Source organism: Heteronotia binoei, chromosome 6 (genome assembly GCF_032191835.1).
Source record: "Heteronotia binoei isolate CCM8104 ecotype False Entrance Well chromosome 6, APGP_CSIRO_Hbin_v1, whole genome shotgun sequence".
Lineage (NCBI taxonomy): Eukaryota > Metazoa > Chordata > Lepidosauria > Squamata > Gekkonidae > Heteronotia > Heteronotia binoei.
In genome coordinates, this window is record NC_083228.1 from 104362138 (window position 1) to 104377154 (window position 15017).

A 15017-nucleotide genomic window follows, 5' to 3' on the forward strand; every position below is an offset into this window, starting at 1 on the left:
TTTAGCACACTTAAATGTGAATTGAGGATTGGAATCTGATAACAACATATTTCTGATTTTAAAATCGGAGAACCCCAGACATCCCTCAAGCAAAGAATAAATGTACCTGGCATGTATGCCTAAATATAGGCCACACCCAAGCAACACATGGTCAATTGTTTCGACTTTACCTGCACCACAAGGACAGACCCACTCAGCCATAGGCACCTTTTTGAAGCAGCCCTCGACGACTGCTGAAGGAAAGACATTGCAATGGGCCATTGAAAAGGCCCTTCTGTGGGATGGTATTGTTAGATTTGAGAGATAGGAGGCTGGAGTTAGCACATATCTCCTTTTGGCGGGGGGGGGGGGGGGTAAATAATCTGGGACCTTGGCAATATCATTCTGTCTCTCAATGTCTTGTAATCTCTGTTTGACTATGGCCCTGGCTTGATCCAGGGCCATTATCTGGAGAGATTCAGGTGAAAAGCCAAGTGTAGACAATTTCTGATGGATGGCTCTAACCCAAGAGAAACAATGTCTGTCCTTTAGGATCAGGGATGTGATATTCGTGGGCCAATGATTGAGATTGAGCCAAGTGGTGATTGAAAGAAGACTCACCCTAGCCTCTATCCTTAGCAAGCCAGTTTCCAAGTGTAATACTGCATTGGAAACGCAGGTTGGAAAGTGAAAAATGGCTCTCAAAAGGGTCAAAGCTTGATAAGGTTGGACCCAACATAGTTCCATAAGTGAGTTGGGGTATTGTTTTGGCCAAGAACAGTTTTAATGTAACTGGTATAAAATACCCCCTTTCGTAAGAAAAAACCTAATGATGGCCTGGGTCGATTTGCGACCAGAGTTGGCAGTATATTCATGGTGGGCCTTCTTTGACCCTGAGGACTGAATCATGACCCCCAGATATTTGTAAATTGCTACCTGTTGTAAACTATGGCCATTTATACTCCATCTCCTTAGCCTGGGTTTTGGGCCGAAAGCCATTACTTTCGTTTTCTGGTAATTAATCTCCAGGAGGTTATGATCACAATAAAGACCAAATTGTACTAATGCTCTTCTCAGGCCAACTGGTGTTCTAGATAGCAAGATTGTGTCATCTGCAAAAAGTAGGGCTACCAGTTGCCTCCCGGCCAAGGAGGGGGGATGAGTATTGACTAGATGGAGGTTGCTGATCATATCATTAATGAAGATGGCAAAAAGGGAAGGGGGCAGCACACAGCCTTGCTTGACTCCTTTTAGTGTTGGAATAGGGTCAGTAAGGAGACTTTGCTTATTACTTCTGACCCTAATAGACGTGGTGGTATATAATGTCGGTATCAGAAATAGAAGTCTCCTGTCAATTGAGGTGGCACTTAACTTCTCCCATAGTTTCCCTCTGGGAATGGAGCCAAAAGCAGATTTTAAGTCTATAAAGTCTGCATAAAGAGAGACTGTACTGCTAGTTGCATATTTGTAAATCAAATGGGATAGAATCAAGTTATGTCCCAATGTGGAACGTCCTTCCCTAAACCCAGCCTGCTCATCTACCAACAAGGCTAGCAGCCTACCAACCATTAAAGGGAACCCAAGCATGCAATTCCAGTCTGACAAGTTCGATGGCGACCAGAAGGCAAATGTAAAAGCCTCCTCTACACTAGTCTTTAATCCTCATGCTGTAGTTGTTAATGTGTTCCCATGGAAAGGGAGACACATTGATTGGAATCAGAGAAGCAGAGCGATAGGCCATCTGGCTGATATTCTTAAGCTTCACCTTAAAGGCATTATATTAAGGAGACAGCATCCTGTGCTCAAAAACAAACAAACAAAAACCCTTTCCATATGCAGATTTGCTTATTTTGTAGTCAACGGAAAATGCCATTTTTGAAAGAGCTCTATTTGTATCTGAGTACACATAGGACTTTGGGGATGGAGTTACTTTAGTTTTTAGTTTAGTTTAGTTTATTTGTGATTTATATCCCGCCCTTCCCACCAGGTGGCTCAGGGCGGCTTACAAATCTAACATAAGAATATAAAAATTTAAACATTTTACACAGTTTACACAGTTAAAACATTAAAAACATACAGCAGTCTTATAAAAACTACACTCAGTTTCAAGTGCCGGTTAGTTGTAAACCAGCCGGAAGAGGACTGTCTTACAGGCCCTGCGGAATTGAGCGAGATCCCGCAGGGCCCTTACCTCTTCCGGCAGCTGGTTCCACCAGGAAGGGGCCATTACGGAGAAGGCCCTATCCCTAGTAGATTTCAAACTGGCTTCCTTTGGCCCGGGGACAACGAGGAGGTTTTGAGTTCCCGATCTTAGTACTCTCTGGGGAACATGTGGGGAGAGACGGTCCCTCAGGTAGGCAGCTCCTAGGCCATATAGGACTTTAAAGGTAATGACCAGCACCTTGTACTGAACTCGATAAAGTATTGGCAGCCAGTGCAGAACCCGAAGCCCCGGCTGAATGTGCTCCCGTCTTGGGAGCCCCAATAACAACCGGGCGGCGGCATTCTGCACCAACTGCAAGTTCCGGGTTTGGCACAGGGGCAGCCCCATGTAGAGGGCATTGCAGTAGTCCAACCTCGAGGTGACCGTTGCATGGATCACCGTTGCTAGATCGTCATGCTCCAGGAAGGGAGCCAGCTGCCTTGCCCGCCTAAGATGGAAAAATGCAGACTTGGCAGTGGCTGCTATCTGAGCCTCCATTGTTAAGGAAGGCTCCAGTAGTACCCCCAAGCTCTTGACCCTATGCGTCGCTATCAGCGGTGCACCGTCAAAAACTGGCAGGGGGATTTCCCTTCCTGGACCCTGACAACCCAAGCAAAGGACCTCTGTCTTCGCTGGATTTAGCCTCAGCACGCTCAGTCTGAGCCACCTAGCCACGGCCTGTAATGCCTGGTCCAGATTTTCTGGGGCGCAGACCAGCCGGTCGTCCATAAGCAGATAGAGCTGGGTGTCATCAGCATACTGGTGACAACCCAGCCCATACCTTCAGGCAATCTGGGCGAGGGGACGCATATAGATGTTAAATAACATAGGGGAAAGAACCGCACTCTGAGGCACTCTGCAGTCAAGCGTGTGCCTCCGGGAAAGCTCGTCCCCAATAGCGACCCTCTGTCTCTGACCTTCAAGGAAAGAGGAAAGCCATTGCAAGGCCAACCCCTGAATCCCCGTGTCGGCAAGGCAGCGGGCCAGTAGCTGATGGTCGACCGTATCGAACGCTGCCGATAGGTCCAACAATATCAGCACCGCCGAGCCGCCCCGATCCAGATGCCGTTGCAGGTCATCTACCAGGGTAACCAACACCGTCTCCGTCCCATGGCCCGGGCGAAAGCCGGACTGAAGGGTATCGAGGATGGAAGCATCATCCAGGAAGGTCTGTAGCTGCATCGCCATTGCCCTCTCGATAAGTTTGCCCAAAAAGGGCAAATTTGAGGCCGGCCGATAATGTGCCAATTGGGCCGGGTCTAATGATGTTTTTTTCAAGAGGGGATGGACCACCGCCTCTTTAAGCAGTGTTGGAAAGTGCCCTTCCATCAGGGATCTATTTATGATATCCCGTACAGGATATCTAAGCTCCCTCTGGCAAGATTTAATAAGCCAGGAGGGGCATGGGTCCAATTTACAGGTTGTTGGGCGTGCAGATAAGAGAATCCTGTCCACTTCCTCCAGACTGAGAGGGCTGAAACCATCCAGAACACAATCCGAAGACAGGCACGGAGCCTCGGTTTCGCTAACTGTCTCTAATATGGCAGGGAGGTCGAGGCGGAGTGACGCGATCTTGTCCGCAAAAAAATTTGCAAAAGCCTCACAGCCAATCTCCAATTCTTTAGAATTTGGTCTGCCTTGAGGCAGTGTTGTTAGACTCCGAATTATATTAAATAGTTGTGCCGGACGCGATATTGCGGACGCAATCTTAGCCGCAAAGTATGTTTTCTTTGCGGTTTTGATTGCCACCTCATAGGACTTCATAATCTCTCTATAAGATGTCTCTCTATAAGATTGTCTTTAACAGGTTTAAATTTCTATGTAAATATCTGGACTTCAGATCAAAATAAAACACACACAATGTTCACCACTTGTACCTATTTAGGGAGGCTACAACTCAGTGTATAACAATACATGGGGGATCTGTGAGTAGGATTTCCGTTTTTAAAAAGTTACTTAAAGGCCACATGCTGCTCTGAAGAAATGTTAGGAAAGAGGATGCTTAACTCTTTCCTCCTTTTTTGTTTTCCCTAAAACTGTATTGGAAGAAAGAGAAACACTCTTCCTATCTTCTGTACAGAATCATAGGGATGCTAATTAGATTTTTAAAAGATAGATTCTACACATTGAAAAAAAAATACATTTTTCATTATAAATGTGTTGGTACTTACTATGTGAGAACTATAGCCACAGCATCATTTAGGACACTCTCGCCAAAAAGGAGTGCATAGAGATCTGTGTCAACATGGAGTTCATGGAAAATAGCCAGGACTGTCACTGAAAGAAACAAAATAAAAGTGAACCATGAAGCAAAAGTTTTCAGTTTTAGATTGCTTAGAAACTTTGAGATAAAAACTCCCTAATGGAAAGAAAATACCTGTTAAGCCAAATCTGTTTTATGGTCATAATTACAATTCTGTACATTAATGAATCCTGTTAAGAATTTTTTTTTTAAAGGGATGTATATATCTTATATCCTTGTTCTGGATGCAAGCATTTACATTTCTAATTTTCCTGGAAGTTACCCAGTTTTTTATTATTATAAAAGCATCATAGTAATTATTGTGCATTCCTCATTGCTAATATCTTATCAAGAGTTAATCAAAATGATAAACAGTATTATTGAATGTTTATTATTCCTCCCTCATTCAGTCTTTATTACAGCCCACAGGCATCCCTCCTTCCCAAACAATTCTCATTGTGAAGGAAGCAGGTGCTACTTTGCTAAAACACACCGTTTGGATAGGAAGAAAATGGAACACATTCCTATCTAACAGGACATTGTCTTGTGCAAGTTCTATTAAAACAGAGGTTTTCAATCCATAGGTTTGGAATGTCATAAACTTTTAAAATTATTTATGATTCATGCCTCTCACCTGGCTTGGCCATAACATTCTTTTAGTTCTGTCTTCTACCAGGCTTTCTGTGTTGTGGTCCCCATATTACAAAGAACCAGTTCCTTACTGAGGTAATCCAGTTTCAGGATCTTGGCTCTTATATTTTATTTATTTATTTATTTTTATTTATATTTAGACTTATATCCTGCCCTTCTCACCGAAGTGTCTCAGGGCGGCTTACAACATAATAATTCGTATAATTCAATTTAAAACATTCACAAGTACAATTAAAACCATAATTAATAAAACAAGTATATCCCGTACAGGATATCTAAGCTCCCTCTGGCAAGATTTAATAAGCCAGGAGGGGCATGGGTCCAATTTACAGGTTGTTGGGCGTGCAGATGCTGCTGCCCCTAGAAGGCTTGTCTGAAGGCCTGGGCACTGCCAGCAGCGGTGGGAGAAGCTGACCTCTCCGGGCCAGTTGCACTTATCTCAACTGTAGCCCAGCTTCTGAGCAGCCACATGTCCGCCAGGAGCAGGGCTGGCAGGTGGAAGCCCCAAGGAGAGAGTCAGGGAGGAGGGTGGCAAGAGGGGAGGCTGGGTGGGTGAGGCCACACACCCAAGTGGAGTAACCCAGAAGCAAGACACAGCCTTGAAAGCAGGAAGGGGGTGGTAGCTCTGAGAATGGTCAGGAAATGGGATGGCATGTGCAATATAGCCAGAGACTCCTTCCCTGGCAGTGCCTCTTGCAGCCTAGCCCTCACTGACTGACCACTCACTCACCCCTCTGCTTCCCAGTTTCTGGGGAGGAGAGGGGAGAGAAAGAAAGAAAGCCAACAGGATGCTCCAGTCCCAGCCAGCCACTGTTGCTCCTGGCTCCCCTGATCCATCCCCAGTCCCCCCCACCACGAAGTAACACTCATCTATGCTACTCTGGGCAGGAAGGGAACTTTAAACGTCTGGCTATGGATGTGCCTGGTTTACTCAGGAGTAATTAAATTAATATTTATTACATTCATGTGCCCCCCAAGTACTTTAAATGCCCCCCAACTTAAAAAATCATGTGGTATTTGTTTTTCAACTTATCTTCTGTACGGTTTTATCAGTGTTTCAAATTGTATCTTACTTTTATTGTTGTTCTTTGCTTTGATAATTGTTATACTGAACACTATGTTTCCTGTGTATCTGATATATATATTTTCTTGCAGCAAATGGGTATTCATGCTTTCCCAGGAATTCGTTTTGAGGATTTCAGATGATTTCTAGAACTGGAAAATTACAGTGTATCTCACTGAAATTCACCACTGCTCACTCTGGGATGTAATTGTGCAATTGACTATGTCTCCATAGCAAAGGAATCCCAAAGTTTAAGACTGCCTCCAGGGTTTCAGGTTAACATCTGACATTTCAGCATGGGCAACTGCATTCTCTTGCACTGAAGCGATAAACATTTTCATCCACCAACCATCATTTTACATGGGTGATTCCTTCCTCAGCAGGAGAAATTTTAGGAATGCATGATTCAATTTATAGGGCTAATTTCAGGGCTCATTATTGTACATGCTGTACTCTACAGTAACTAAACAACCTTGAAGCACTTATAGATAGAAACTGTGAGCATGCTTATGAGGGGTAGGGGCAAAGGTCCTTATTTCTTGGGAGAGGAAACTGTTAATATATATCTATTCTACAGGCAAGGCTAAGGACCAAATCTCACATGCTTCTGGATTGATGTAGTTTATTTATCTGCCCACAGATTGGAATGATTTCATATTTCTTCTGCTTGCTATTTCAACCTGAAAAATCCTTGTTTAGTGTTTACTTCTCACTGGTGAGAACTGTGATTCTTTATTTCATTTTTGTTTCCTTACACTGTTTCCCCTCCTTAATATATATACATATTCAGTTATTTGTGTATCACTAAATCAGCACTATCCGTTACATTGATATTATACATATAAATGATGTACATTATATAAATATTATATAAATTACATATAAAACTGAACAACATGCTTATACAGCATAAATTAATCTATAAATCCAACAATAAGCATAAAAACAGCAAACAATAAATACACCAAATCATCACAATGAAACTAGTAATAAAAAAGAGAACCTTACATAAAAACTACAGTAATTCTAAGTGCCTCTGAAAGGACACTAAAATCAAAAGTAAAAGAAATGTGACCCTGTTTTCCAAAAGACAGGAGAGATAATACCAGATGAGCAACTACAGAGAGTGAGAGTTTCATAAAATTGATGGAACTACAAAGAATTTCATGCTCCTGGTTGATGACAAATTAATATCCTGATAAGATGGAATCTAGGAGGACTTGTACAAAATGTTGCATGGTGGAAAGGTACATGTAAGTGTCACCTTAGTCCTCAGGTATATTGATTTCAGGCTGCTTAGAACTCCAAACATCAAAACTAGCTCCTTAAATTGTGCCAGGAAACAAACAGATAACTAAAGAAATTGCCAGGAAACTAGTGATATGTGTTCCCAGCAGCTGACCCCTGACAACAAATTGCAGTAGCAATTTGGGTCAATTAATCTTTGTTGACAGTCATTTTAGGGAAGCCCAATGTGGATCACATTACCATAACCTAATCTGAGGGTAACCAATATATAGGGGCCAAGGCAGGGTCTCCTAGGAAGAACTGATAACCACATGGAACTTTACAGGAGGAGTGTGCATCAAATGCTATAGATCAAACCATTAATAAAACAAGGAGGAGAAGGAGTAGATTGGATTTATATGCCGCCGTAGACTTGGAGTCTCGTAGTGGTTTATAATCTCATTTTCCTTACCCTCCTCACAACAGACACCCTGTGAGGTAGGCAGAGCTAAGAGAGCTCTTTCAAGAACTGCTCTTGAAAGAACAGCTCTGAGGGAACTGTGACAGACCTAGGGTCACACCAGCATGTGGAAGAGTGGGGAATCAAATCTCGTTCTCCCACATTAGAGTGCATGCTCTTAACCACTACACCAAACTGGCACCAAACATACAATAGGAGGAAGAGTTATAGACACAAAATTTATTTTTTTTAAAAGCAAGGAAAGGAACAGCTGGCAAAAAATTTTTGAGCCTCTATTGTAACAAAGTTCTTTCATAGACAACAGACCTGAATTCAATGATGAGTCAGATGAAAACAAGAGAAGAGCCTTCTCAGGGAAACCAACCATGTTGAAAAACTATCTTGCTAAAAATAACAGTTCCAGTTGTAATTATAGATTCCTGGCACTGCTAATCAGCCCTCCTACTCAAGGTTTAGCTCAAGAAAGAAAACATCAATAGAGCATTTTAATTACCAAGTTATTTTTTCCCTATCATATACAAAATATAAAACATTTTCCAGCTGTTTTGTATGGATTGAAAAAAACAGGAGAACCCACATCAGACATGTGGTTGTAACCATAGAAACACCAAATTTTAAAAGAGCAATATGATTAGCAATCTAAATGAAGGTAAGAGAGTTCACATAGCTCTGAAACAGTTCTGCTTCAACAAGCCTTTATTGAGGCAAATGTGTTCCCTTCACCTTAAATGTCAAGTTGTGGGGGAAAGTATTACAAGTATTCAAAGTAATTTTGGACTACAATGTCAGTACCCCAAGCATACTGGCATTCAGAACTGATCTAGCACAGCCAGTTCTGTGTGGTGTCATTTCTGAATACAGGTGGGAAAAGCACATGCTGGAATGTTCGCCCTTTGTAAAAAGAAGTTCTCTTTACAAGCAAAATTACCATGTCAGAGAAAAGAGTGGGCTGGAACTTTTCTTTCTACCATGACCCTTTCCAAAGGTAGGGGTATTTGATATGGTGGAACATTCAGTTATGCATACCACCACCACCCTGTTTGGAAGTGGTACAATATACGAAGGGGTATGAAGTCTTTCTGGAAGTTTTGTTTGATGTTGAGCTACAAGAGAAATGGCAACAACAGAGGCATGACTGACCTGCAGTTTTAACAGTTTCTACTGTAATGCAAGCAGCAGCCCTTTGAATATCTGCTCTGCTGGGAAATCCATGCGCTTCAGATGCTGGCTGAAGCTAGCAGATTTCTCTGTAGGCCTTCACTTTGCACAACAGTGGTCAGCAGCAGTGCCAGTGTTTTTCACTTTTGCTTTCTTTGATTCTCTTTCACAAACTGACTCTAACAAAATATCATCATAGGGCCTTGTTAAGGGCCCAAGCCAGGGCTTCCCTGAAAATTACTTCTTGGACAAGCTGGAAGTGCTCAGGGCTGTAAGGTTCCTCACGGCTATATGCGCACAATAAATCAGACCTTGGTAAAATATATGACGTTTATTATATATTTAAAGAACAAACAATGCTAGGCAACACAGTCTCTAGAGCCTTGCAGCATGAAACAATGTAGTAAAGCATTTATTTCTACCTAATATATTGGTACCTGGTATTAGATGGCACAATCTTAAAGCTTCAAAAGGCAGAGGCTTAAGTGTTCATTGCAATAAGAGTTTGACATGGTAGGTCTCTATTAAGCAAAATCATGAAGTTAGCTTGACTTCTCTCTGGCCCATAGCTCAATTATAATCTCAACACATCTGGCATCAGAGGATGCTCCAATTCCATCCCATGCTCACTGGAACCACAAGATTACAACACCACTCCTTCTTCCCCCTCCCATCCAGTGGACCACAGCTTCCCAAGAAGAATTAATTACCACATTCTTGACTCCAGCCCTCAAAGAGATACGGATGATGTTATGTATTGAGCTTGTGGCTGGGCTTGAGGCAGGTATCCATTGGAAGCCAGGATCCTGATACCTACATTCTGATTGGCTGTTCTCCTAGCATCAGCCAATCAGGATGCAAGGCATCATAAGGAAATACAAATGAAGGATCCTGCAGAGAGAAACAGGATTGGTGAGTGCCTGCCTGCAGGATGTGGTTTCCCTTGCTCCAGCTGTATATAGCTAGTCATTACTGACTGTTTCTTCTGAATAAACACATTCTTGTTGACAAAGAGCTGATTGAGCCCACTTTATAATAGATGGTGTAGGCAGAGAGGCCCAATTACAGACAGCTGCAAGCTGGAGCAGGTCTACTAATATTCACATTAACCCTTGTGAGGAAACAGGGATACTTTGCTTCACAGCTCTGAACATGTTTGTTCCTCTACATGTGAGCATCTACTGGGCCAAACTCTGCAAATCCATATGAGGTATTTATGGAGTCCATGCAGATGTAATTTACAAACAGAGTAATTTGGCTTAGGGATATGGTTAAATGTAGTAAAGCGGAAGAGTTTGTACCATATTATATATTACTAAAGCAGCTTACATAATTTTCCTCTTCTCCATTTTATCCTCAAGAAGCCTGTGAGACAGTATAGGTTGGGTGTGTGTGACTGGCACAAGGTCACCCAGCAAGCTACTATAGTATGATGACTCACATATGTTTTCTGTTTTATTATCTATAAAAATTGTTAATGTTGGAGATGGAGTTAGAAATGCATTGATGACACTAATTTGTGTGCCTCAAACATAGATCTGAATCTATGTTTCTGTCCAGGTACAGACTTACTTTATATAATATACATTATTTAGGTATACAGATTGATGAGTTCTTGCTATGATTAAAAAAATATGTACTGGATAGCTCAGCTGTTACTGTTCTCATCTTCAATGTCTTAACTTCAGCAGAGTAAAATAGAAAATACAAAACTCTTTTATTTTAGGAAATATAGCCTGAGAGTACACAAACCTTTTAAAAAAAGAAAATTAAATTCTCTCTTTTCAGGTACCTAATTGAAAATGTTTCCTAGTACCAGCTTTCAAGTAGGAACCTATAATGAGAACAGCCTCCAAAATACAGGAAAAAAAATATCACAACTGCAAGGTTTACCATGGAAAACAGACAAATGGGATTAAATGCCACTTATTAATAATTGCACATTAATGAATTTCAAAACTCAGACACTTAAATTTGCACCTGCAACCACTAATTATCTGGTTGCGCTCAAGAGTTCTCAGGTGATTGGGGATTTTTTTTCTGTAATAAATAAAGACACTAAACTTACAACTTGACTTGGATTTTACTTTTGAGAAATGCTGGCAATTGATTGGAGCCCTAAAACATGTATATATCATTTTGACTGATGGTAATAACATTCAAGCAAATGTGAATGGGACAGTGGGAAACTGAAAATGAAGATCCTAGGCAAGTCTAAAACATAAATTATATTTGCTTTGGTGCATTCTGAAGACTTATTTATAAGAGAGGAATTTTCTTGTTCAGTTGAACAAGAGATGGTAATGACTTACTGATTGATGATGAACTTCCAATATGAATATTAACACATACTTTTGGGTAAGGTCCATAGAAATCAGTGGAGACAGATTCCTTCACAGTCAATATGCCAGGGAGAGTGCTACAAAGCCTGAGGGCCCATCAATGTCATCTTTTATATATGTACCAAATGTGCGTTGATGCTGAGCCTATGCTTTGGCTTACTTTGTGTCAGGATCAAATGAAGAAAAACCCTTTGTGCTCTACTCATGACCTTGCAGCATGTAGTGAAATAGCCAGAACTGTAATCATAATGCATTTTACTTGCCTGGATCTGTAGCAGACATCAAAGAACCAAAGAACAAACAGTCAGTGAAGTGAAAGTCACCACTCTTCAGCTGCCTGAGATGGACCATGGTTTTTACAAACCCATACATTATCAACCTGTGGGATTGGAAATAAAAAGAAGCTGTTCAAAACTATTGTGGCATCTTTTGCTCTCTTCTTCTCACAATCTCTGAAGTATTTGTTTCAGCAACTAGTCTATTTTATGCAACTCTTTCAATACATATTGTTGTAGCAGTACCAATTCAAATTGCTGCTGTCATGTAAATCTCAGTTTCTATCCTGAAATATTGTATCAAAATTTTCTAGACATTTAAAAAAAAAGCATACACACTTCCACTGAATATTAGCATTTATTTACTTGGTGACAGATGACAACATATTTAGCTATTTGCTTTACAGAAATAAGATAAAGTAAACTGCAGAAGAGATTATCAAGAACAGTTGTCAAATATTACAGCCTCTTTACCCAACTGGTGTGACATGAATTGTTTTTGTCGACTTGTTCTGACACCACGAAAAGAATTGTTTCTCAACTTTCATTGCTTTTGCTGATGTTGTTGTAAAATGCTAAAAGTACAGCAGGCTATGTTAAAAAATTCAGGCTAGTCACTGAAAACAAGATTGATGTGAATACTCTGGAAAACCATCAATCAGAAAGTCAAGTCAGAAAATGTGTTACATCAATCTTCTCAATTTTTGCAAAACAACCCCCCCCCCCCAAAATCCCATTGGACTGTACATTTAACTGTAACACAACAGTTACAAAGCTAACACTTAACTCCTATGCATAGTTTATCTTAACCACATTGACCTGCCTGGATTTAGAAGGTTATAACTGTTTAGGAAGGTACAGTAGACCATGTGACTGGCTCATAAGTTATTAATGTTATTTTCTCAGTTCTGACATCTTTTGAACATATACAGAATCTGACAACCATAAGATTATTTCTGAGGTTTGGGTCAATGGCATGGGGAGCTCAGTAGCAACTCTGTCCTAACACCCAATTTACTTATTTGGAAAATAGGTATGCTACCTCTCCAAAAACCTATTCAAAGAGTCTCACAAGTAAAAAGCATTAAAATAGTTCCCCCTCAAAATTATCAATATTATAAAATGCCTTAAAAACAAGTTTATCACATGCCTTATACTACTTATCATGCAATACAAATATTAATATATCTAATGACAATATTTGGGACTCTCAGTACTTGATATGTGTGGCAACCACATACACTCTGCATCAGTTTATCTTCAGATCACTTCCAGATACAAAATATGGTAGTTTCCTGCAACTGTAGAAACAACAAAGCACAGATGGAGCTCCCCTAGGTGGAATGCATGTGGAGCTCTTCTATCTAGAAATTGCTTCTGCGTTCACATTGAGGAAAGGACAAAGTTTCCCTTTTCACAGAAGTGAGCTGAAGAACCTGCACACATTGGAGAGCCACATGTTTATCAACGAGCACAAAAACTCTAAATTAGGGGCAGTAATTATACTAGAACATTATAGTACACCCCCAACTGTCTTGCTGCTGAGCAGACATGTGGAACCAGCAGTAAGACAAACAGCCCCTCCCAAGCCTTTTTTCTGCAAGTGGAAGTATACAGGGTGGAAAGGGAGGAATAATGAAGCCCCTCCTACACTAACTCATGCTTATTTATTTTTATTTGTTTATCAAATTTATATCCTGCTCCCTCTTTCCCTAATGAGACTCAGGCGGCTAACAGCATATAAAACGCACCAATAAAAACAATACACAGATATATCCATATAGGCAGCCATGTTGGTCTGAAGTAGTAGAACAAAATAGGAGTCGATTGCACCTTTAAGACCAACTTAATTTTATTCAGAACGTGCTTGGGGGTTGCATAACTAGTTAGCATTCCAGAGTCTCGTTCGTTATCGGAATTAACTAGTTATGCGACCCCCGAGCATGTTCTGAATAAAACTAAGTTGTCTTAAAGGTGCAATTGACTCCTATTTTGTTCAAATACACAGATATGATAAATAATCTTTAAAATATAAAATGCTTAATTCAGGGGTGTCGAACGAGTGGCTCACAAGCCTAATCCAGCCCCACAGGGATTCAATCAGATCTGCCAGCAACTGGCCATCATCTGCTTCCTTCTCCCTTTCCTGTTTCTTTTGATCACCATTTTTAAATTTCTCCCCTGTGAGGAGGCAGTGAAGCAAAATAGCCTCTCTTTCCCTCTTCCTCCCTCCCTCTTCCCAAAGGGAGAAGGAGGGAAGAGGAGTCTCAGCCAATGGAAGAGCTTGGCTGTGTAGCTCTGCTGTGTGATTGATAAGCCTGAGGTGCCAGGCTTTCTCAATCACCCAGCAGAGCTACTGAGCCAAGCCTCTATTCCTTCTATTGGCTGAGGATCCTCCCCCTCCCCTGGGGAAGGAGGGAAAGAGGGAGAGCTTCCTTTGCCCAGTTCCCTTGATCCCACAGGAGAGATACAAAGAAAGCACCTTTAGGACCAGCAGAGAGAGAGAGAGAGTTTTGTTGGGCTTGTTATGGGTACAGCTGAGTTTGCTTCTCCCTTTATCACTGCATTCATGCTCTCATGACCCAGTCTTTCTCAATAGGAAAGCAATGTGAACTATTCAGATGAGAAATAACAAGCCAGGATTAGACTGAGAGTGTGTGTCCAGACTAAGTTTACCCAGCACATTTACTTTGATTTTTCTTTCACATTTTCCTTTGATTTCCTTTGATTGATTGGGGATTTTGAACTTAGACTTCCCAGACAGCAGGCTGATACTGACCACTATACTGGTTGTCTCTCTGTTCTTACACTGCCTCATACGTGTTGTAGTTATTTCTCTGGGGAAGATTATAGTTTTGTAGACAAACACATAGCTCTCATTCTGTGTCATGGTGCCTTCACACATTGTTGACCAGCACATGAAGCAGCTAATGTACAAAAAAAGCCCAGCCATTTCATGTTTCCCTCTGGGTCTTCGGCTCAAAGCACTGACCATGATATTTCTGTAATAATAATAATAATTATTATTATTATTTATATCCCGCCCTCCCCGCTGAAGCAGGCTCAGGGCGGCTCACAGACATGGAAGTACCATGATTACATTTAATACATTATACGGTAAAATACATTAAAATACATTAAATAAATAATTAGTTAAAACCATTACAATTAAGGTGCTACAGTGCGAACATTAGATGTATATCAGATGGCTAGGTGTCATTTCAGGATTCAATCTTGTAGGCCATTTGAAAAAGGCTAGTTTTGCAGGCCCTGTGGAACTGATTATAGTCCCGTAGGGCTCGAACCTCCGCTGGTAGTTGGTTCCACCAATGAGGAGCCGTTACTGAGAAGGCCTGCTCCCGGGTTGTTTTCAATTTGGCCTCCCTTGGTCCAGGG

General features: G+C 41.2%; 1 protein-coding gene across 1 annotated transcript in view; it reads right to left on the bottom strand.

Annotated features, from left to right (window-relative positions):
- SLC9A9 (solute carrier family 9 member A9) overlaps positions 1 to 15017 on the bottom strand; it is a 464704-nt gene that overhangs the window by 332335 nt on the left and 117352 nt on the right. The window contains exons 5-6 of the mRNA XM_060242307.1: positions 11610 to 11725; positions 4354 to 4459 (exon numbers count right to left, since the gene is read on the bottom strand). Of these exons, the coding sequence (XP_060098290.1) occupies positions 4354 to 4459; positions 11610 to 11725 (222 nt within the window). The remainder of the gene's footprint in view (positions 1 to 4353; positions 4460 to 11609; positions 11726 to 15017) is intronic.